This window comes from Oncorhynchus gorbuscha, linkage group LG20 (assembly GCF_021184085.1).
Source record: "Oncorhynchus gorbuscha isolate QuinsamMale2020 ecotype Even-year linkage group LG20, OgorEven_v1.0, whole genome shotgun sequence".
Lineage (NCBI taxonomy): Eukaryota > Metazoa > Chordata > Actinopteri > Salmoniformes > Salmonidae > Oncorhynchus > Oncorhynchus gorbuscha.
The window spans coordinates 25,385,211-25,409,539 of record NC_060192.1 but is presented as its reverse complement, the minus strand read 5'-3'; the positions used below and the strand labels follow the sequence as shown (position 1 = coordinate 25,409,539).

General features: G+C 41.9%; 1 protein-coding gene across 1 annotated transcript; it reads right to left on the bottom strand.

The window, feature by feature from the left end:
* Positions 1-342: 342 nt before the first annotated feature.
* Positions 343-22,690, bottom strand: LOC124007507 (nuclear RNA export factor 1-like). The gene is made up of 21 exons (XM_046318139.1): positions 22,470-22,690; positions 14,501-14,729; positions 14,252-14,396; positions 14,069-14,152; positions 13,714-13,818; positions 13,287-13,367; positions 12,986-13,055; positions 12,782-12,870; positions 12,586-12,693; positions 12,267-12,376; positions 6,684-6,720; positions 6,455-6,526; positions 6,293-6,348; positions 4,866-4,973; positions 1,811-1,869; positions 1,544-1,659; positions 1,416-1,458; positions 1,225-1,297; positions 930-1,112; positions 705-765; positions 343-516 (listed from the first exon to the last, which is right to left on the bottom strand). The coding sequence occupies exons 1-21, from the start codon at positions 22,501-22,503 to the stop codon at positions 478-480; spliced, it is 1,902 nt and encodes a 633-aa protein (XP_046174095.1). The 5' UTR covers positions 22,504-22,690; the 3' UTR covers positions 343-477.
* Positions 22,691-24,329: the final 1,639 nt, after the last annotated feature.

Sequence of the window (24,329 nt, the reverse complement as noted above, 5' to 3'; positions counted from 1 at the left end):
ATGTTTGCAATCAACGTAACGCAAAACTACTTGTATTCAAAACATTAGGAACACCTGCTCTTATGAGGTTGATCATAGCTTTCACTTGTTAAATCCACTTCAGTGTAGACAAGTTCAAACATTTGTAAGCCTTGAGACAGCTGTGTGCCATTCAAAGTAAATGGGCAGGACAAAATTGCCTTTTAACAGGGTATGGTAGTAGGTGCAACAATACTGGGTGTTTCCCACCACCCAAAGGAAATCCAACCAACATGGGCTAGCATAGTCCATGCTGCTCTGAGAGCAAAATGGGGGCTGCCACTCAATTAGGAAGATGTTCGGTGTGATGAAATAACAAGCCTATTTGAACACGTTAAATCATGTTTAATTATACAAATAATGAAGTATGTTCTCTTGTAATCCAGGAGGATAACTGCATAAGAATCAACAGAAATAAGACCAATGACAATAATTAAAAAGCTTCACAGCCATTCCTGTTCACTTTATGAAAGCGACATCTGGGATCTTTCCATGAGCCTGAGGAGAAACAGTAGAAGTTGTTTTTACTATCTGAAGCCTAAAAGGGTGCATAACATTTGAGGTAAAACAATTCTGTCAAAACTAAAGCAACACACATTGCTCCCTTAGATACTTTACTAGGATGAAGATTTGAATCTAGGAATGTTTACAGTCTCATTTACAGAGTAAAATAAGGAGTTATTTACCTTGAGGTCTGTGAAGACCTGCCCTGCTCGGTTGAAATCCCACTCATTGTCCTGTAGGCACCTGATATACATCGATAAAGTAGGTTAGAACCAATATGAATGCAACATTACACCCACAAAACCCTGTACATAAAAAAAAACAAAGCAACGCGACAATAGGGGACAGTGTTAGTCACTACTTGAGCCCACTTAAAATCGAATGCAAAGTGAGTGTTTCCCACTTACTTCTGGGACCATTCAAGATTCATGCCGGACTTGAGTGAGAAGGCAGAGAGCATCTCTTGCTGGGGGGCTGAGAGGGTGGGGACAGGACTGCTGGATGGGGTGGGGGCAGGTGCCACAAAGGCCCGGCGGATCTCCTCAGTCGTAGCATTGCGCACAAACAGCTCGTCATTCACTATGCAAAGACTTGAAACGAGAGGAATACATGAGAAATTATTTTCCCGTCAGTATCAACATTTTTATTGAGATCAAGACAAAGTACATATCTGGCTGAGTTTTGGCTAGCTGTAGGGCCTACCTTGTCCCTCCAGCTGGCACTGTGACAAACACCCGACAGAAAGCTCTCACAGAGTCGCGGGATTTACCTTCAACTGGCGTGACAGAAGGAGAAGGCAACATACATGGTTCATGACTTTTTATGGAATGAAAATGTGGGAAACAAAACAAACTACATACGTTAACCAAGTTAGGAAAGTTGAACAAACATACCTTCTTTGAACACTCCAGTGACCGTGAACGACAGTAATGTGTTCTACAGGAGTAGGAGAGGGACAGGAGATCAAGGATGGTCATAGGCTTTGAATGTGAATTGATGGTTATAAAAGTATTCCACTCACGGTGAAGGTGTTGACGTCCACAATTAGAGATGCAGTGTCATGCTGCGTTTTGGGCAGTTCGCTCAGGAAAGCCACCACATTCAGACGAGTGTGCTTCAGTAAGCGGAATCGTGTGGCTGAAAGAACAAAGGTTTTCAAATGATTTACTTTGTGTATATGAGCGAACACAATCATGGTGACTTTCACTACCAACAGGTTTACTACATTTGCAAGAGATGACATCATGACAACCATCACTTCTGAAAACTGAAGTAGCACGAGACTCACTGGGATCCTTGAGCTTTTTCAGGTTGCGACTGTCTTTATGGTAATCTCCAAGACTGCACCTAGATACAAAGGGAGACAGTGACCAACTGACTACCTTAGAAACAGGTGACAAAATCGGTGATACTGAGTGACTCAAATCAAATGTTATTTGTCACATGCGCCGAATACAACAGGTATAGACCTTAGTGAAATGCTTACTTACCTTAACCAACAATGCAGTTAACACTTATTTAATAGTATTTACTCAAATAAATCATTAAGGAGCAACAATAAAACAGTAGCGTGGCAAAATACAGGGCCGGTACAGTCAATGTGCGGGGGGCACCGGTTTGTGAAGGTAATATGTACATGTAGGTAGAGGTCAAGTGACTGCATGGATAATAAACAGAGTAGCAGCAGCGTAAAAATGGGGGTGGGGTTGGGACAAAGCAAAATGCCTGGGTAGTCATTTGACTTGCTGTTCAGGAGTCTTATGGCTTGGGGGTAGAATCTGTTAAGAAGCCTTTTGGACCAAGAATTGGTACCGCTTGCCGTGTGGTAGCAGAGAGAACCGTCTGACTAGGGAGGCTGGAGTCTTCAGCAATTTTTGGGGGCCTTCCTCTGACACCACCTGGTATAGAGGTCCTGGATGGCAGCAAGGTTGGCCCCAGTGATGTATTGGGCCGTACACACTACCCTCTGTAGTGCCTTGCAGTCAGAGGCCGAGCAGTTGCCATACCAGGTAGTGATGAGACCATGGTGCAGCTGTAGAACTTTTTGAGAATCTGAGGATCTATGCCAAATATTTTCAGTGTCCTGAAGGGGAATAGGCGTTGTCGTGCCCTCTTTACGACTGTCTTTGTGTGTTTAGACCATGATAGTTTGTTGGTGATGTGGACACAGAGGAACTTGAAGCTCTCAATCTGCTCCACTGCAGCCCCGTCGATGAGAATGGGGACGTGCGCGGTCCTCCTTTTTCTGTAGTTCACAATAATCCCCTTTGTCTTGATCCCGGTGAAGGAGTTTGTTATCCTGGCACTGACCTCCCTATAGGCTGTTTCTTCGTTGTCTGCGATCAGGCCTACCTTGTGTCGTCAGCAAACGTAATGGTGTTGGAGTCGTGCTTGGCCATGCAGTCATGGGTGAACAGGGAGTACAGGAGGGGACTGAGCACACACCCCTGAGGGGCCCCTGTGTTGAGGATCAGCGTGGCAGATGTGTTGTTACCTACCCTTACCACGGGGGCAGCCCATCAGGAAGTCCAGGATCTAGTTGCAGAGGGAGTTGTTTAGTCCCATGGTTCTTAGCTAATTGATGAGCTTTGAGGGCACTATGGTGTTGAACCCTGAGCTGCAGTCAATGAGCATTCTCACATAGGTGTTCCTTTTGTTCAGGTGAGAAAGGGCAGTGTGAAGTGCAAGAGAGATTGCATAATCTGTGGATCTGTTGGGGCGGTATACAAATTGGGGTGGGTCTTGGGTTTCTGGGATAATGTTGTTTATGTGAGTCATGACCAGCCTTTCCAAGCACTTCATGGCTACAGACGTGAATGCTACGGGTCGGTAGTCATTTAAGCAGGTTACCTTGGTGTTCTTGGGCACAGGGACAATGGTGGTCTTCTTGAAACATGTTGGTATTACAGACTCGGTCAGGGACAGGTTGAAAATGTCAGTGAAGACACTTGTCAGTTGGTCAGCGCCTGCTCTGAGTACATGTCCTGGTAATCCGTCTGGCCCTGCTGCCTCGTGAATGTTTAAAGGTCTTACTCACATCGGCTACGGAGAGCATGATCACACAGTCGTCCTGAACAGCTAATGCTCTCATGCATGCTTCAGTGTTGCTTGCATCGAAGTTATTTAGCTCATCTGGTAGGCTCGTGTCATTGGGCAGGTCATGGCTGTGCTTCCCTTTGTAGTCTGTAATAGTTTGCAAGCCCTGCCACATCCAACAAGCATCGGAGCCAGTGTGGTACAATTCAATCTTAGTTCTGTATTGATGCTTTGCCCGTTTGATGGTTCGTCGGAGGGCATAGTGGGATTTCTTGTTAGACTCCCACTCCTTGAAAGCGGCAGCTTTACCCTTTAGTTCAGTGCGGATGTTGCCTGTAATCCATGGCTTCTGGTTGGGGTATGTACGTACGGTCCCTGTGGGGACGATGTCATCAATGCCCTTATTGATGAAGTCAGTGACTGATGTGGTGTACCGTCTCTGGATGAGCATTTTCTTGTTTGCGTATGGCCTTATACAGCTTGTTGAGTGTCGTCTTAATGCCAGCATCGGTTTATGGTGGTAAATAGACAGCTACGAAAAATAGATGGAAACTCTCTCGGTAAATAAATAGTGTGGTTTACAGCTTATCCTGAGATACTCTACATCAGGCGTGCAAAACCTTGACATTTTCTTAAAATTCGATTTTGTGCACCAGCTGTTATTTATAAATAGACACAGACCGCCACCCCTGGTCTTAACGGAGGCAGCTATTCTATCTTGCCGATGGACCGAAAACCGCCAGCTGTATGTTATCCATGTCGTCTTTCATACATGACTCTGTGAAACATAAGATATTACAGTTTTTAATGTCCCGTTGGTAGGATAGTCTAGATCGGAGCTCATCCATTTTGTTACCCGATGATTGCACGTTGGCTAATAGGACTGATGGTAGAGGGGGATTACTCACTCGCCGCCGGATCCTTACAAGGCACCCCGACCTACATCCCCGATATCTCCGTCTCTTCTTCATGTGAATGATGTGGATTTGGGCCTTGTCGGGGTGTCTGAAGTAAACCCTTCTCGTCCAACTCGTTACAGAAAAAAAATCATGGTCCAGTACGAGGTGAGTAATCACTGTCCTGATATCCAGATGCTCTTTTCGGTCATAAGTGGCAGAAACATTATGTACAAAATAAGCTAAAAATAACGCAAAAACCCCCCACACAATAGCACATTGGTTAGGAGCCTGTAAAACGGTAGCCATCACCCCCGGCGCCATCTTTCATTTTTTTTGTTGACACTTTATTTTAAACCGTTTATGTATGCTGCTGGAGACAGGGAACATTAATAACTAGCCAAGGGGTACCTTGAGGGGTTCTGCATGGTGAAGGGCATGCTCAAGGAGAAGGTTGCTCCATCGTGGTAGGCATCTAACAAAGGCTGTCTGTCTCCGGAGTCATACACACTGTAGTATCTGGGGGAAAAGTTATTCTTTAAAAACTTACATCATAAGAAACACACAACAACTTACATTTCCAATCAGTACAGATAGTATCTATCAAAGCAGATCAATGTATCTTATTTAAAATAAAAAATAAAAGTTTTTTAAAATCATGCTGCATTTTTGTTTTAAACAAAAACAAAGGTGTGTTGTAGTGCATCAGAGCATTTTGGGTTCCAGCTCAGTTGAGATTTGCAAAGGATACATGCGGTAAAAGGTTAATGGAACGCCGGATTGGCTCACATTTAACAAATCTGATCTAACAAAGTGGATATTTGTCAAATCCGTCATGATTGATGTATTGTAACAGGCCCACAAAGTGGTTACAACAGTCTGATTTGGATATATTTGGCTGTTATCACTGCATAACATTTAGAAGTTGTCCCTTTTCAGGGTTTAGAAATTACTGCTAAAATGTTAACTTCCGTTTGTATAAGCTGGTAGCATAGCTAGTGTAAGAATATTTTGAAGATAAATACACAACGCAGAGGACGATAGGTCAATAGAGTACTAAAAGTCAATATAGTACTAACGATCAATGGAAATAGTGTTTTTTCTGTAATAGGGGATTAATGAACAATGGGTTAGAGACATGGGAGGGATTTCAGTCCGGGACTCATAGCTACATGCAAGTTCTCATTGGTCCAACTTGTTTATACATTGAGCCTGAAATAGGATGCTTTGGGGTCTGTGCTACTGAATAGTAACATCAACTGCTAACACAAGCATACAGAAATCAGTGATGTTCAAAGTAGTCTTGAACTGTAATGCAGTTGATTGGTGACAATGACATGAACATGTATAGGAGTTGGCATCCATACAAGCATTATACAATGATTTCTATATCAACATTGTGTGAAATACACATATAAACAATAGCCTATAGGATAATTTTGCTGGGGGGCAATGAGGTCATTCATAATCTTTCCACCAAGAGTTTCCTTGGCATTTCCATTGTTTTGGTTGAGTTCCATTGACCTCTTTACCGCATCTATAACAGTGTGTAGTGTACGTATGTATTTGTTCAGTAATGTGTATGTATTTGTTCAGTAATGTGTATGTATTTGTTCAGTAATGTGTATGTATTTGTTCAGTAATGTGTATGTATTTGTTCAGTAATGTGTATGTATTTGTTCAGTAATGTGTATGCATTTGTTCAGTAATGTGTATGTATTTGTTCAGTAATGTGTATGCATTTGTTCAGTAATGTGTATGTATTTGTTCAGTAATGTGTATGCATTTGTTCAGTAATGTGTATGTATTTGTGTCCGTGGATTCAACATAAAACTCACTGTTGTAGGAAGCCAACGATGGGAGTCTTGATCTCTTCAGAGCAGAAGTAGCTGGGCTGTGACAGCAGTCGAAGGGTGAGAATTTAAAAGAAAACACTCCTGTTTTGACACACGGTTACATGCAAAGCCCCTAAATGAGAACCAATGTTGTGCATGTATTACCTTGCAAGGTGGAAGGGCGGCAGGAGTCACCTCCACATCAAAGACTATGGGCGGGGGGAGATCCTGACCGTCCTAGTGAGAGTTAGAGAGGTCAGGAAGAGAAGACAAAGATTACTAATTGAAGAGATGTAAATTCTTCACAAATACAATAACAATAATAATAATAATATCCAAAACGAGTTGAATAAACAATTGTTGAAATCCTAAAAGCGTTTGATTGAATCCTTACCAGTTTGAGAAGCCTGGGGAACCTCTCTCTCACCTCGCTGTCCGACATTCACAAAAACACAGAAGATAAGAGACAGGAGTTAGTGCTGATTATAAATAGACAGTCATCCCCCTAAACACTATTCAACCACAAACACATATACAGTGGCGAGAACAAGTATTTGATAACCTGCAAAATTGGCAGTGTTTCCTACTTACAAAGCATGTAGAGGTCTAATTTTTATCATAGGTACACATCAACTGTGAGAGACAGAATCTAAAAATTAAAAAAATCCAGAAAATCACATTGTATGATTTTTAAGTAATTAATACATCAGAAAAGCAGAACTTAATATTTGGTACAGAAACCTTTTTTTGCAATTAGAGATCATACGTTTCCTGTAGTTCTTGATCAGGTTTGCACACACTGCAGCAGGGATTTTGGCCCACTCCTCCATACAGACCTTTTCCAGATCCTTCAGGTTTCGGGGCTGTCGCTGGGCAATACGGACTTTCAGCTCCCTCCAAAGATTTTCTATTGGGTTCAGGTCTGGAGACTGGCTAGGCCACTCCAGGACCTTGAGATGCTTCTTACGGAGCCACTCCTTAGTTGCCCTGGCTGTGTGTTTCGGGTCGTTGTCATGCTGGAGTCATGCTGGAAGACCCAGCCATGACCCATCTTCAATGCTCTTACTGAGGGAAGGAGGTTGTTGGCCAAGATCTCACGATACATGGCCCCACCCATCCTCCCCTCAATACGGTGCAGTCGTCCTGTCCCCTTTGCAGAAAAGCATCCCCAAAGAATGATGTTTCCACCTCCATGCTTCACGGTTGGGATGGTGTTCTTGGGGTTGTACTCATACTCATCTTCCTCCTAACACGGCGAGTGGAGTTTAAACCAACAAGCTCTATTTTTGTCTCATGAGACCACATGACCATCTCCCATTCCTCCACTGGATCATCCAGATGGTCATTGGCAAACTTCAGACGGGCCTGGACATGCGCTGGCTTGAGCAGGGGGACCTTGCGTGTGCTGCAGGATTTTAATCCATGACGGCGTAGTGTGTTACTAATGGTTTTCTTTGAGACTGTGGTCCCAGCTCTCTTCAGGTCATTGACCAGGTCCTGCCGTGTAGTTCTGGGCTGATCCCTCACCTTCATGATCATTGATGCCCCACAAGGTGAGATCTTGCATGGAGCCCCAGACCGGGGGTGTTTGACCGTCATCTTGAACTTTTTCCATTTTCTAATAATTGCGCCAACAGTTGTTGCCTTCTCACCAAGCTGCTTGCCTATTGTCCTGTAGCCCATCCCAGCCTTGTGCAGGTCTACAATTTTATCCCTGATGTCCTTACACAGCTCTCTAGTCTTGGCCATTGTGGAGGTGTCTTTTATACAGGTTCAGAGTTCAAACAGGTGCAGTTAATACAGGTAATGAGTGGAGAACAGGGGGGCTTAAAGAAAAACTAACAGGTCTGTGAGAGCCAGAATTCTTACTGGTTGGTAGGTGATCAAATACTTACGTCATGCAATAAAATGCAAATTAATTACTTAAAAATCATACAAATTAATTACTTAAAAATCATACAATGTGATTTTCTGGATTTTTGTTTTAGATTCCATCTCTCACTGTTGAAGTGTACTTATGATCAAAATCACAGACCTCTACATGCTTTGTAAGTAGGAGAACCTGCAAAATCGGCAGTGTATCAAATACTTGTTCTCCCCACTGGGCGGCAGGGTGGTTAGAGTGTTGGACTAGTAACTGGAAGGTTGCAAGTTCAAATCCCCGAGCTGACAAGGTACAAATCTGTCGTTCTGCCCCTGAACAGGCAGTTAACCCACTGTTCCTAGGCCGTCATTGAAAATAATAATTTGTTCTTAACTGACTTGCCTAGTTAAATAAAGGTTAAAAAAAAATATATTTTTTAAAAGTATATGCTCATGGATAAGGATCTCTAATAGCCACCCAAATGTTGATATAATCCCTGTCCATACAGTTGACTGAAATGAGGGGCGGAACTAGGCATTAAACACCAACATGGACTTGATTCGTCATTATAACCACATATATTGGTTCGAACTGATTGTTCAGAATAGAACACACCCATTCCTGAACATGAAATAGTCAGCTCTGCATATCAGTGGAGAGGTTCTCAATGTTACAACGACACATCCTCTTGTACTAATATGAATGGTACAATACAGATAAACCAATACCAAATCAATCTAAGATGACAGCCCCTTTATTTATGTATTTTTTTTGTACTTTTTACCCCAATTTTGTGATATCCAATTGGTAGTTACAGTCTTGTCCCATCACTGCAACTCCCATGCGGACTCGGGAGAGGCGAAGGTCGAGAGCCATGAGTCCTCCGAAACACAACCCTGCCAAGCCGCACTGCTTCTTGACACACTGCTCGCTTAACCCGGAAGCCAGCCGCACCAATGTGTTGGAGGAAACACCGTACACCTGGCGACCGTGTCAGCGTGCATGCGCCCAGAAGCCACAAGGAGTCGCTAGAGCACGATGGGACAAGGACATCCCAGCCGGCCAAACCCTCCCCTAACCCGGACGATGCTTGGCCAATTGTGTGCCGCCTCATGGGTCTCCCGGTCGCGGCCGGCAACGACACAGCCCGGGATCGAACCTGGATCTGTAGTGACGCATCTAGCACTGATCAGTGCCTTAAACCGCTGTGCCACTCGGTGGGCCTCGGCCCCCTTTCCTGTGGCAATGTACTCACCCCTTTGTGATGATACTCACCGTCCCCCCCTACACGCCGAAACACACGTTGTCTTGGAAGGGGTGTGAACGTTGGTTGTGAGCGCCCCATACCAACAAGAGACAAATCAGTGCTTTTCACACGTATAGGGGAGTGGCCTGGTGATTGGGAGGGGCCCGTGGTGTGACCAGTGTACTTGGCAGAGACCACAAGAGTGAGATTATGGTCAAACTACTCAAATGTTGAATGTTTGAGGTGTCTGACACACACACACACGTCACAGGACCAAGAGACAGTGAAATGGAATCTAAAGACTGTAGGAGGTGGTGATGGAGACTGTTGGACATGAAAGATTGACATGAATCATGGGTAAACACGAGGGGGTTAATCCATTACATTAAGGCTAGTTAAAGTTACACCATGTCGTTTCAGGTAGAAAGGGAAGAGGGAAAACTTATGGTAACATAGAAAAGACAGGCATGCTCGATCAAACCAAAACAGCAAAGAGGAGTTCACAAAAAGCTTTGATAGAAGATGCAATTCCACTAGGGTGATTGAGTGGTATGTTAGCCAGCCTTAAGGAATAGAAAATGTGTTATTTGAGGAGACCATGCAAAGCATCCCTTCAGATGAAGAAAAGACAAATAGGAAAGAAAAGAAACAGAAAGAGCTGGGCCCTGAGCGCCACTACAGATCACTACAGGAGGAACCTCTGTTGCTAGCATTGATTAATGCAAGAATGATACTGCATATATCTTACACAACATTTTTGGTGCCACAAATAAATACAATTTTGGACCCCACTTCAATTTTAACATTTTGGGGGTGGTTAAACAAATAGGGCAACCAAGCCCTATTAAACAAACTTTTTTCTTTTTAGGGAAACATGTTAAGAGGGATATCTGAGGAAGGACCAAACAAGTCATCAACTTTATCAGTGACCATTCTGAGGTGACTGCATGTGTTTATGACCACAGAATAAACATTAAGTGTTATATCCTTAACCGGAAATCAACTTAATATATTTAGAAATCCCACTAATTGAGGGTCTCTTGATACATCTTTGTGTCCCTCGTTCTCAAAGCCTCTCCTTCACTCCAGTTGTTACATTCTGAGATGTGTCTCCCAACTTGTGGCACAAACAAGCCTTGAAGGCATGTTAGATTTAAGGGAATTATGAGAAAGCTTGTATTTGGGGACTCTGCATGGCTTTTTGGAAACCTCTCTCCCGCACCAACCCCAGGCCTGTAGCGCAAATCTTTGTTCTTTACTTCAATGTCTTCTTCGTTCAGCATATACTGTACGTATCAAAGTGCATACGTACGTAGGTATGATGTGGCCAGATGCACGACTGTGCCTGTCTTAGGTTGTCCCGGTATCAAAGGTGGGATCTTACCCGTCATTGGCTAACCAGCCCTCTTCACTGGCCACATTTCATGACCCATATAGGGGAGGATGAGGGGATGTACCAACACCATGTTCCCATATGAATCTTTAATATATAAACACACACACTATATGCCATTTGGTAGATGCTTTGATCCAAAGCGACTTACAGGCTTGCATTCATACATTTTACGTATGGGTGGTCCCGGGAATCAAACCCACTACCCTGGAGTTACAAGCCTCATGCTCTATCACCTGAGCTACAAAAGGATTCCTTTCCAAAATGCCATTTTAGTGATCCAATTTCTTCCCAAAGTATGAGTCTCATTCACAATGCTGTGGTCAGTATTATCCATGCCAAGTTATGTATGCTGAAGGTAGTGGCTCTTGAAATTTAAATTGTCAGGATTTTGTTTTAAAAAAATAATACAGGGGTGCCTGTAGGGGGCACAGGTCCATCTTCACGGTAGAAAACAAATGGAGGAAAGATCAGCTGCTGAGTTTCAGAGAGGGAAAGCGTGAGATCAGTTGAGACAGACAACAAAAAGAGAGTACCCAGACAGACAGTTAAACCTGCATCTAGAAGGGGGCAGGGGTGTAGAAATAATTGAAATGATAGCCATTTTCCTCAACTAAAACCATGAAATCAAATTTTATTTGTCACATACACATGGTTAGCAGATGTTAATGAGAGTGTAGTGAAATGCTTGTGCATGCATTTGTTGGCTGGTTAATATTGAACTATATAGTATGAAGAGGTTCATGGTTTGATCGTGTCAACATGGGCACATATGGCATGCACCTAAAATAAAAAATAATCATAAACGTGGCTTTACATTTGAACTGAGGTGCAGCCCCACAGGCATCGAGTAGGCTATTTGTGCGATTTCAACACTTGCCCAAGATCAGATAATGTCAAGTCTTAACAACTTAATCACCACCTATGTTATTGTAGTAATGTGAGAGGGCTCAGTGAGACTCTCTGATAGCATGGTGATCAACAAGTCACTCCAGTTCCTTCGAAGTTGAGCGTTGTGCTGCTATTCAGTAGTACCAGACCAAACATGTCCTTCCTGGCTCATATAATCCATAAACAACATGTGATATCCCACAGAGTAGGGCTTTCCTGAATACAGTCAAGTTACCCCCTGAAATACAGGGAATAGAATGAACTATCCCCCCTCCCAGCCATCTCACAATACACTGTCAACAGCCTACCATTACACACCCAGCCAACGATCTCACAACACACTATCAACAGCCTACCATTACCCACCCAGCCATCCTGAGCACGTCACACCGTCAACAGCCTACCATTACACACCCAGCCATCCTGAGCACATCACACCGTCAACAGCCTACCATTACCCACCCAGCCATCCTGAGCACGTCACACCGTCAACAGCCTACCATTACCCACCCAGCCATCCTGAGCACGTCACACCGTCAACAGCCTACCATTACCCACCCAGCCATCCTGAGCACAGACTGACCTGATGTATGAAGCCTGGTCCTTGAAATAGTCACAAAGGGGGTTCCTCTCCAGCCATAACTCCACCAGCTTAAGACCCTTGATCCTGTCCAGCTCGCGCTCTGTCTTTAACTGGAATGATGGCAGGAAAAGAACATCCAGTAAAACAGCCAGGTGTTACTCACAAGAACGGACACGGAGAGAAAACTCCTAGTCCCAGTCAATTGACTAAATGAATTATGTGGATAACTGAAAAGTAAGAGGAGACATTGTGCAGTCCCAGTAAAGGTCAGTGCTGGGGTTAGGTCCCGTTGAGCCACAACCAGAACCAGTCTCCTCACCTCGTTATGAGAAAGGTTGAGTGTCTTCAGGTTGGGAACCTTGTTGACCAGCTCTGACAGGTCATCCAGCCTAAATAGCTTGTTGTTGCTAAGGTTCAGACAAACAAGCTGTGGAAGGAAAGGAGAAGGGATAAGTGGAGAGGAAGGCATCCATATTCTTTCATTATTCAGCTACAAGGACTGACCACATCCATACCTCTGGAATATTCTCCTCAATTATCTTAATAACAGCACGCATGGAGTTCTTTCTGTTCAAAGTCACATCAATGTTCTGGGACACCAGGTCTGTGGAAATCAGGGAAGTATAGGAGTGTTGGATGGCAAAACCAGAATACAGGTCGTATAACGCAAATACAACATTGAAAAACGTTTGATGTGACTAATTGCTCTTGCCGTGTACCTGGGTCTATCCGGATGTTGTTCAAGTCCAGCGCTTGTTGAGGGCGATCAAAACGTTTAGCCATGCATTGCTAATGAGGGAAAGACAGTTTTACGCATTTAGCCCTTACACCTCTCTATACATGAAACTAAATAATTAATGTTGCACTATTATCATTAGCGGGTACCTGAAAGAATAGGAGCCATTACTAAGTAGAGTTGAAGGAAAGAAAAAGTAATAACCTTGCTGATGGCTCTAATATCAATACAATAATGTCATTTAAACAATCACTCCTATTCGAGAGCTGGTCTCCTCGTCTTACCTTCAGGTGCTCCAGATCAGCTGGCTTTAGTTCAGACTGAAGAAAGGAGGGTGGAGGACAGGGATTCATCAGTACAGTCACCTGGACAAGATGGAGGATGGAGGAGTGAATGACATGTTTTTTAATGACTATCCCCAGGGGGAAATGGTTATGTCCTAGAATTTCTATTGAAAGGCCTTTATGAAGCCGTAATCATTAACCACAGCCTTACCGTGACCCCTTCTCAAGGTCCTATTTATTGATGGGCCCATCCTTATTGATTGCCGTCAAACTTAACTCTGACGCCAGCCTTGTTGCTTAAAACTTCTGCTGGCGTTATTAATGTGTTCTTGTCTGGTGTCCAGTCTGCCACAAATATCCCGCTTAACACCATTTGATAAAACCACCAGAGGTCGGTTTTGTGGAGAGAAAAAAATAAAAATAGTACCTTGTAGCCCTCTTTGTCTGTGATCTTCCGTGATACCTTAAACAAGGCATTCGCAGTCGTGGAATCATCAATAAAGAACTCTGCTCGGTTTCCCTCTACGTGGTACTTTAGAAAACAGAGGTAAAAAAAGAGAATGCCAATAAAATGAAGCTATTTCAGGGGAATGAAACTAAGCCCAGTGTTTCCCCTAGAAATTATTTCAGCAGTGGTGGCAGAGGTAAATAAAACATTTTTTATATATTTTTTTAGTTGCAGTGGAGGGACAGCTGCTAAATGTATAAAGGGGAAACACTGCTCAGTCTATTTCTGGATTAGATTGACTAACAAAAAGAACCCCTAGGCAGCAGTCACTTACATGTACTGGGGTGAAGGGCATGGAGCAGATATTCTGCAGTGCTGTTATCAGCCAGTCTTTGTCGTATTTCTTTCCATAGGGGACCTGCAAGAGTCACAATTTAGCATTGACTAAGTACAATCCAATCAATGACAGTTTAGTGAATGAGTAAAGCTACCCTATTATTTTACAATGTGGACTCACAGACATCTTGAACCAGTTCTTGCGGCCACCTCCACCTCCATCCCCTCCTTTGTTATTCCCACGACCCCTGTGACCTCCTCCACCACCTCTGCGGCCCCGGTCAAATCGGTCGTCACCACGCCGATTTGGCCTTCCATAAGGGTTACTAAGCAGGGGAAAAAACATGAGGGTGTATAAAGGATAACTTCTAAGATCAAACCTAAAAACATGTTCAGTGAAATAGTCTTGTCTTCAGCCTGACAAACTCACAATCTGTGTTGGGAGGATCCATCTTGGGAGTTGCTGTCCGCCATTGCCACATCTCCATCCTCATCGTCGAATCTCGCTCTGGGTCCCGGGCCGCCGCCGCCGCCTCTTTGGCTACCACGATGTCTTGGTCTTGGCCCTACTGGCCCCTGGTCACTATACATAGGGGCCCTGAAAGGCCCTCTGCCTTTACGGTTGCGAACCTTTTGTCCTCCAACTCGGTCATCGTGATCTGATGGACAAAGAGTCACTATAGTAAGCTTTGAGTTCACAGAAAATGAAATTTAACCAAACTACAGCAATTATTAGCCAAGTAATGGTCCAGATCTGGTCTGTCATCTTCTTTTGATATCATGCATGTTTGGCAAGAGCGCGAGCTGGGCGATTCCACATCAGGAAGGCCCTTCTGGCATTTCTCACATATAAACTTCATTGGGAGGAAGGATGTTTGTTATGCTTTATTATTAAATACAATGTCACAAATGTATTCAACACTACAAATACTAATATCTCAAAAGTACTTTTTAGATTTTGCTTAATTTTAGACATATTGTTTAAAAGTGCTACACAGAATTTCTCCCCTATGTGGAAGCTAGGGAGAATCGCGGAGACTCGCACTTAAGCCTTTTACTTTCAGTTTTGGTCCACCAGCTTCAAACAGCTCTAAAATGATATGTTTTGTGATTGAAAATATATTTCACAGCTATTTAGATGGTACAATGATTCCCTAAACTATTCAGTGCTTGTTTTTTTCTCTCACATATACTTAAATTGAGCAAACAGTGTAGAATTTTAGCAACCAAGAAACTACAGAGCAATTTCTATACTGAACAAAAATAGAAAAATGCAACAATTAACGATTTTACTGAGTTCCAGTTCATATAAGGAAAAATTAATTAGGCCATAATCTATGGATTTCCCATGACTGGACAGGGGAGCAGCCATGGGTGGTCCTGGAAGGGCATAGGCCCCCCCACTGGGGAGCCAGGAATAGCCATTCAGAATGAGTTTTCCCCCACAAAAGGGCTTTATTATAGACAGAAATACTCCTCAGCTTCATCATATGTCCAGGTGGCTGGTCTCATACAATCCCGCAGGTGAAGAAGCCTGATGTGGAGATCCTGGGCTGGCATGGTTACACGTGCTCTGTGGCAGTGTGGCCGTTTAGACGTACTGCCAAATTCTCTAAAACAACGTTGGAGACCGCTTATGGTAGAGAAATTAACATTCAATTATCTGGCAACAGCTCTGTTGGACATTCCTGCAGTCTGCATGACAATTCCACGCTCCCTAAAAACTTGAGACATTGTGGCATTGTGTTGTGTGACAAAACTGCACATTTTAGAGTGCACAGGTATACCTGTGTAGTGATCATGCTGTTTAATCAGCTTCTTGATATGCCACACCTGTCAGGTGGATATTGGCAAAGGAGAAATGTTCACTAACAGGGATGTAAACAAATTTGTGTATTTTTGAGAAGTGTTTGTGTGTGTGGAAAATATCTGGAATCTTTTATTTTAGCTCATGTAACATGGGCGCAACACTTTACATGTTGCATTAATATTTTGGTTCGGTTAATATTGGCTGTTTGACCTGATTTCCACTAGATAATACAGCCACAAATTTTAAAACCCCTTGAAGTATAAAAAAAAATATCAATCTACTCATTAAATATTTGGAAACCAATGGTTTGGGGTAGAAATATACACTATAGACTAAAATATATGCAAAGTTCATATTGAACAATATTTCTTTATCATTTACATTCTGTATATAAGGGTGCTTTTTGTGCTACTGTAACCTAAGCCCACCTGAGATTAACGTAAAATTACAAAAATGGCATCTATGTCAAACAATGCAAAGTTAATTTAACAGTAAAATAACATCAACTGCATTTAAAAATGTAAGCTGTGAATTCCTGAAATATATTATCTTGTTGTAGTTCACCAAGTTATGTTGCTACTGTGTGACACACGATTGATAGCATGAGAAACCCATATTTTTAATTGGCATTAGATGGTAATTAATGTCCATGAAATAAGCCATCATGTGCATATATCAGCAAATGAATTCCTTAATTTTACCTAAAGTATGATCACTTATCTGAGAAGGTACAAAAAAAATATCTGAAAATGTGTTCGAGGGTCGCCTCCACACCAAGGTTTTTTGTCGCTTTGAAAATTGACCACCAAAAAACTATCAATAACATAACATAAAACAATAACATAAAACATTGATTAGCTTAGAATAAAAACGTATGGCCATAACAACCAGATTAATTGGTTAAAACATTAAACAGTAGAACAAAGTTTTTTATTGTAATTCAAAGATGGAAGGAGGCGTAATGGGTATGTGGGCTTAAAGGGTACACTACCCTAATCTGCACAGCCGGTAATACACGTCACCTAGCGACCGTTTTTTGTACATAAAATAATTCCCTTGCGCAACAAGAAGTTGCCCCCATTCCTCCTGCTAATTGGGTAAGTATTGCAACATTTTGGTTGTCTGAGCGAGGGAAATGCTGTAAATTAAGAGGACTATGTATTTAGAAAGATGAGACGTTGAGGATTATAATAAATACTGCTTTGATCTCATACAAGCAAGCCAAACACCCGCGAGTCCAAATGTGCACTTCACATTTCCAGATCATAAATAGTGACGACATTTATAATTACTATGTTTGATGTACAGTTACAAGATGACATGGTGTCATACCCTGGGTTGATCTGAACAGAATGAGCCTGTGTGTTTGTCTATTGTGAAGAAAATTTGCCATGGCACACGCAACTGAATGCACTCAAGACCACTTTCTATGTGCACCAAAATCATGATCCGTTTCCCTGAATTGTATTGTGAAAACCTAACACTGTAATATAGTATTTTATAACTTACAGTTGAAGTCGGAAGTTTACATACACTTAGGTTGGAGTCATTAAAACTCGTTTTTGAACCACTCTACAAATGTCTTGTTAACAAACTATAGTTTTGGCAAGTCGGTTAGGACTAGAGGCCGATTATGATTTTTCAACGCCGATGCCGATCATTGGAGGACCAAAAAAAGCCGATACTGATTACATCGGACAATTTATTTATTTATTTGTAATGACAATTACAACAATACTGAATGAACACTTATTTTAACTTAATATAATACATCAATAAAATCAATTTAGCCTCAAATAAATAATGAAACATGTTCAATTTGGTTTCAGTAATGCAAAAACAGTGTTGGAGAAGTAAAACTGTAATATGTGCCATGTAAAAAAGCTAACGTTTAAGTTCCTTGCTCAGAACATGAGAACATATGAAAGCTGGTGGTTTCTTTTAACACGAGTCTTCAATATTCCCAGGTAAGAGGTTTTAGGTTGTAGTTATTATAGGACTATTTCTCTCCATACCATTTGTATTTCATATACTTTTGACTATTGGATGTTCTTATAGGCACTATAGTACTGCCAGTGTAACAGTATAGCTTCCGTCCTTTTCCTCGCCCCTACCTGTGCTCGAACCAGGGACACATCGACAACAGCCACCCTCGAAGCACCGTTACCCATCGCTCCACAAAAGCAGAAAGGGGAACAACTACTTCAAGGTCTCAGAGCGAGTGACGTCACCGATTGAAACGTTATTAGCGCGCACCCCGCTAACTAGCTAGCCATTTCACATCGGTTACACCAGCCTAATCTCGGGTGTTGATAGGCTTGAAGTCATAAACAGCTCAAAGTTTGAAGCAAAGCGAAGAGCTGCTGGCAAATGCACAAAAGTGCTGTTTGAAAGAATGCTTACGAGCCTGCTGCTGCCTACCACCGCTCAGTCTGACTGCTCTATTAAATATCAAATCAGACTTAATTATAACATAATAACAAAGAAATATGAGCCTTAGGTGATTAATATGGTCAAATCCAGAAACTATCATTTCAAAAACAAAACGTTGATACTTTCAGTGAAATATGGAACTGTTCTGTATTTTATCTAACCGGTGGCATCCCTAAGTCTAAATATTGCTGTTATATTGCACAACCGTCAATGAAATGTCATAATTATGTACAATTCTGGCAAATTAATTACGGTCTTTGTTCGGAAGAAATGGTCTTCACATAGTTCGCAACGAGCCAGGTGGCCCAAACTGCCTCATATACCCTGACTTTGCTTGCACGGAACGCAAGAGAAGTGACACAGTTTCCCTAGTTAAAATAAATTAATGTCAGCGGGCAAAATTAACTAAATATGCAGGTTTAAAAATATATACTTGTGTATTGATTTTAAAGAAAGGCGATGTTGATGTTTATGGTTAGGTACACATTGGTGCAACAACAGTGCTTTTTCGCAAATGCGCTTGTTAAATCATCAAGTAGGCTGTGATTTGATGAGAAATTAACTGGCACCGTACCAATTATATGCAATGCAGGACACGCTAGATTATCTAGTAATATCATCCACCATGTGTAGTTAACTAGTAATTATGTAAGATTAATTGTTTTTTATAAGATAAGTTTAATGGTAGCTAGCAACTTATTTTGGCTTATTGCTGCACTCGCGTAACAGGTAGTCAAGCCTGCCACGCAGGCTCCTCGTGCAATGTAATCGGCCACAATCGGTGTCCAAAAATGCAGATTACCAATTGTTATGAAAACTTGAAATCAGCCCCAATTAATCGGCCATTCGGATTAATCGGCCGACCTCTAGTTAGGACATTACATGACAAGTAATTTTTCCAACTGTTTACAGACAGATATCACTTATCATTCACTGTATCACAATTCAAGTGCCTTTAAAACAGCTTGGAAAATTTCAGAAAATTATGTCATGGCTTTAGAAGCTTCCGATAGGCTAATTGACATCATTTGAGTCAATTTGAGGTGTACTTGTGGATGTATTTCAAGGCCTACCTTCAAACTCAGTGCTTGACATGGGAAAATCAAAAGAAATCAGCCAAGACCTCAGAAAAACAATTGTAGACCTCCACATGTCTGGTTCATCATTGGGATCCATTTCCAAACGCCTGAAGGTACCACGTTCATCTGTACAAACAATAGTACGCAAGTATAAACACCGTGGGATCACGCAGCCATCATACCGCTCAGGAAGGAGACGCGTTCTGTCTCCTAGAGATGAACGTACTTTTGTGTGAAAAGTGCAAATCAATCTCAGAACAACAGCAAAGGGCCTTGTGAAGATACTGGAGGAAACATGTATCAAAGTATCTATATCCACAGTAAAATGAGTCCTATATCGACATAACCTGAAAGGCCACTCAGCAAGGAAGAAGCCATTGCTCCAAAACCGCCATAAAAAATCAAGACTACGGTTTGCAACTGCACTTGGGGACAAAGATCATACTTTTTGGAGAAATGTCCTCTGGTCTGATGAAACAAAAATAGAACTGTTTGGCTATAATGATCATGGTTATGTTTGGAGTAAAAAGGGGGAGGCTTGCAAGCCGAAGAACACCATTCCAACCGTGAAGCACAGGGGTGGCAGCATCATGTTGTGGGGGTGCTTTGCTGCAGAAGGGACTGGTGCACTTCACAAAATAAATGGCTCATGAGGAAGCAAAATTATGTGGATTTATTGACGCAACGTCTCAAGAGACCAGTCAGGAAGTTAAAGCTTGGTCACAAATGGGTCTTCCAAATGGACAATGACCCCAAGCATACTTCCAAAGTTGTGGCAAAATGGTTTAAGGACAACAAAGTCAAGGTATTGGAGTGGCCATCACAAAGCCCTGACCTCAATCCTATCGAAAATTTGTGGGCAGAACTGAAAAAGTGTGTGCGAGCAAGGAGGCCAAGAAACCTGACTCAGTTACACCAGCTCTGTCAGGAGGAATGGGCCAAAATTCACCCAACTTACTGTGGGAAGCTTGTGGAAAGCTACCCGAAATGTTTGACCCAAGTTCAACAATTTAAAGCCAATGCTACAAAATACTAATTTAGTGTATGTACACTTCTTACCCATTGGGAATGTGATGAAAGAAATAAGCTCAAATAAATCACTCTATTATTCTGACATTTCACATTCTTAAAATAAAGTTGTCATCCTAACTGACCTAAGACAGGGAATTTTAAGTAGGATTAAATGTCAGGAATTGTGAAAGACTTACTTTAAATGTATTTGGCTAAGGTGTATGTAAACCTCCGACTTCAACTGTAGCTAATCATGGTGCCAACAGAACAAGCTTTCAAATGAAGAAGCTTTCATAACACCGAGATTGTGATTTATAACAGACCGTTTTTGGATTGCGCAAACAGTAATTGTTTGGGGGAAAAAGCACATACTTAAAGACATGAGCCATGAAAGTGCATTGAAATTACTTAGGACCTGTGCACACTGGAGGTACCAGTTAGTAATAATAATAATAATATATGCCATTTAGCAGACGCTTTTATCCAAAGCGACTTACAGTCATGTGTGCATACATTCTACGTATGGGTGGTCCCGGGGATCGAACCCACTACCCTGGCGTTACAAGCGCCATGCTCTACCAACTGAGCTACAGAAGGACCACGTACTCTCACTCAAACCCTTGTCACTGTTGTCTTTTGTTGCAACTACCCCACATTTCCCAGGAATATTCTAATGTTACTGAATGTATCCAGAATATTTTCAGATTTATCAATCAACAAATGTGGCAAAAAGTACAATAACTGTGAAACACAAATGCAACAGTGTAATGTCTGGATTCAGTCATGTCAGGTGAACTGTTGTGTCCTCACCTTTAGTCTAATAATGTTCTAATCATCTCCAAACTGTTCCCTTTCAATTGCTACCATGGTTATTCATTTCATATTTCTTCTGTAAGAAACATTTCAATTTAGCCTTATCCATATAGGCCAATTCCCATGTGCGTCAAGGGTTAATAAAACAATTTTCCACCACCACTTTCAGACAATTCCTGGATGTTGCACACTGCATTAAGCCAATCAGGTTGCAGTTTACCCCTGGCTGAACATAGTATGCAATATCAGGAAGTACTGTATCATTAGTCCCTCTTTCATGGTGGTGGAAAAATGGTGTTTTATTAAAGGAGCAATCTGCAGTTGTTTCTGAATTAATTAAATGTACCCATTAAATCTTGAAAAATATGACAGGTAGCCTAGTGGTTAGAGCGTTGGACTAGTAACCAAAAGGTTGCAAGGTCGAATCCCCGAGCTGACAAGGTACAAATCTGTCGTTCTGCCCCTGAACAAGGCAGTTAACCCACTGTTCCTAGGCCGTCAATGAAAATAAGAATATGTTCTTCACCGACTTGCCTTTTTAATTAAACGGGTAAATAAATGTTAAAAATAGCTTCAACTGTCGGACCCCATCACAATAGAACATAAGCTTTTTTCACTCCAATGTAAACCAAGTCAATCAATGTAAACAAACACTATATAGCCTCAAAACATGGTTAAAACCATCAAATTGACGCTTGATCATTCCTTGTCTATGAATTTAAGAGTAGATACATTTCTCCAGCCTTATACCTCAGGTGTTTATGAATTTATTTATGGGCCTTCGTGGTGTGGAACCTCCCAATTCTCGCTGTACTACGCAGACACGTTTTCAGCCTAATTTCAATGTTGTGATGTAGCTAGAGCGCTAGTTGTGAAATTACTCAACATTGATGTTGGCTACAGTAACTAGTTACCTACGTCTATAACACAGGTGATGTTAGCCAACTAGGTCTGTTGTCATATAAAAATGTATCCGCACACGCACCATGGTCCTGAGTAAAACAATGCACTAACGTTACATATAAACGCTCTAGCTAACTAGCTTCTAAAGTTTAACCACAGCTAGCTAATTACTTTATATTGCTAGCTACCTACCAAGCTAAATCATGTATTGGTAGTGTCAACTCCTAGTTATCCAATTCAGAACACATGTCGTATTACGAAAGAAAAATAGCTGGCAAGGAAGAACATTGTTGTTTACAGGTAGCTAGTTAGCTACGTTCGTTAACGATTGCTAGCTAACATCAACGTACCGTTGTAGTAACGTGAATCGTCGGCTGTTGACATAGTCAGGAACCGAACACCCACTTAACTCCAATAATAGTGGGTATTGTTAGTTATATATATGTAAAGCAAATGTGCGTTTATAGTCCGTGAATAGTTAGCAAAGACATTCGCTTTGTTCGTAACATGCGATGTAGCTTTACGACCCCGCCGTCTGAGCATGTGCAATGGTTTCGAACTCGCTTTGCTCACGACCCTCTGGTAATGACCTCATGGACACTTATTTCTCAAACGTGAAAAACAGTTCTCACACATTTTCATGATATATTTCTTAAATGTACGTATTATTTGTTTGTGTGTGGTCCTCTGATGTTGGATCTCACAGTGTGAAGTTTAAAAAAAAAGTGTTTTGTTCCATAGTAGGCCAACAAATCAACCTGTAATAAAGCGTCCCAGAGTATGAATGCTGACCTAGGATCAGTTTGGCATTTTAGATGATGGTGAATTGACAATGGGTACCTGGTCCTAGATCAGCACGCCTACTCTGAGACGCTTTGTAAGTGCGGACCCTGGTCCCAGATCTGTTTGTGCTCTTGACAACTCCATCGTTCATCGTAAAGCCAACATTTTTTTAAAAGAGTAATCAACAGTTTACATTATGACCAATCGACAAGTTCCATCAAATCAAATGTTATTGGTCACATACACATGGTTAGCAGATGTTAATGTGAGTGTAGCGAAATGCTTGTGCTTCTAGTTCGGACAGTGCAGTAATATCTAACAAGTAATCTAACAATTCCACAACTACCTAATACACACAAATCTAAATAAGAATATATACATATAAATATATGGATGAGCAATGACCGAGTGGCATAGGGAAGATGCAATAGATGGTATAAAATACACTATATACATACAAGATTAGTAATGTAAGATATGTAAACATTATTAAAGTGGCATTATTTAAAGTTACTAGTGATCCATTTATTAAAGTGGCCAATGATTTGAGTCTGTATTTAGACAGCAGCCTCTCTGAGTTAGTGATGGCTGTAATAACAGTCTGATGGTCTTGAGATAGAAGCTGTTTTTCAGTCTTTCGGGTTTCAGCTTTGATGGGGGGAACAGGCAGTGTCTCGGGTGGCTGTTGTCCTTGATGATCTCTTTGGCCTTCCTATGACATTGGGTGCTGTAGGTGTCCTGGAGGGCAGGTGGTTTGCCCCCGGTGATGTGTTGTGCAGACCGCACCACCCTCTGGAGAGCCTTGCGGTTGAGGGCGGTGATACAGCCCGACAGGATGCTCTCAATTGTGCATCTGTAAAAGTTTGTGAGGGTTTTAGGTGACAAGCCAAATTTATTCAGCCTCCTGAGGTTGAAGAGGCGCTGTTGCGCTGTCTGTGTGGGTGGACCATTTCAGTTTGTCCATGATGTGTATGCCGAGAAACAAAACTTTCCACATGAAATATACTTAACAAAAATATAAACGCAACATGCAACAATTTCAAACATTTTACTGAGTTACAGTTCATATGAGGATATCAGTCAATTGAAATAAATTCATTAGGCCCACAATAGATATGCATCTGTTGGTCAAAGATACCTTACCAAAAATGGGCCTCAGGATCTGGTCACGTTATTTCTGTGCATTCAAATTGCCATCAATAAAATGCAATTGTTTTTGTTGTCCGTAGCATATGCCTGCCCATACCATAACCCCATCACTAACATGGAGCACTCTGTTCACAACGTTGACATCAGCAAAACGCTCCCCCCACAACGCAATACATGTGGTCTGCGGTTGTGAGGCCGGTTAGACATACTGCCAAATTCTCTAAAACGACATTGGAGGCGGCTCAGGGTTGAGAAATGAACATTAAAATATCTGGCAA

What these genes read in the sequence shown, in the direction of transcription:
- LOC124007507 (XM_046318139.1), bottom strand. Translation starts at nt 22,503, where the DNA reads ATGTCAACAGCCGACGATTCACGTTACTACAACG. An exon ending in GACCAGGCTTCATACATCAG is followed by an intron (nt 6,721 to 12,266) that starts GTCAGTCTGTGC and finishes AATGTCGGACAG; the next exon opens with CGAGGTGAGAGAGAGGTTCC. An exon ending in ATCGTTGGCTTCCTACAACA is followed by an intron (nt 4,974 to 6,292) that starts GTGAGTTTTATG and finishes CTTTTCCCCCAG; the next exon opens with ATACTACAGTGTGTATGACT.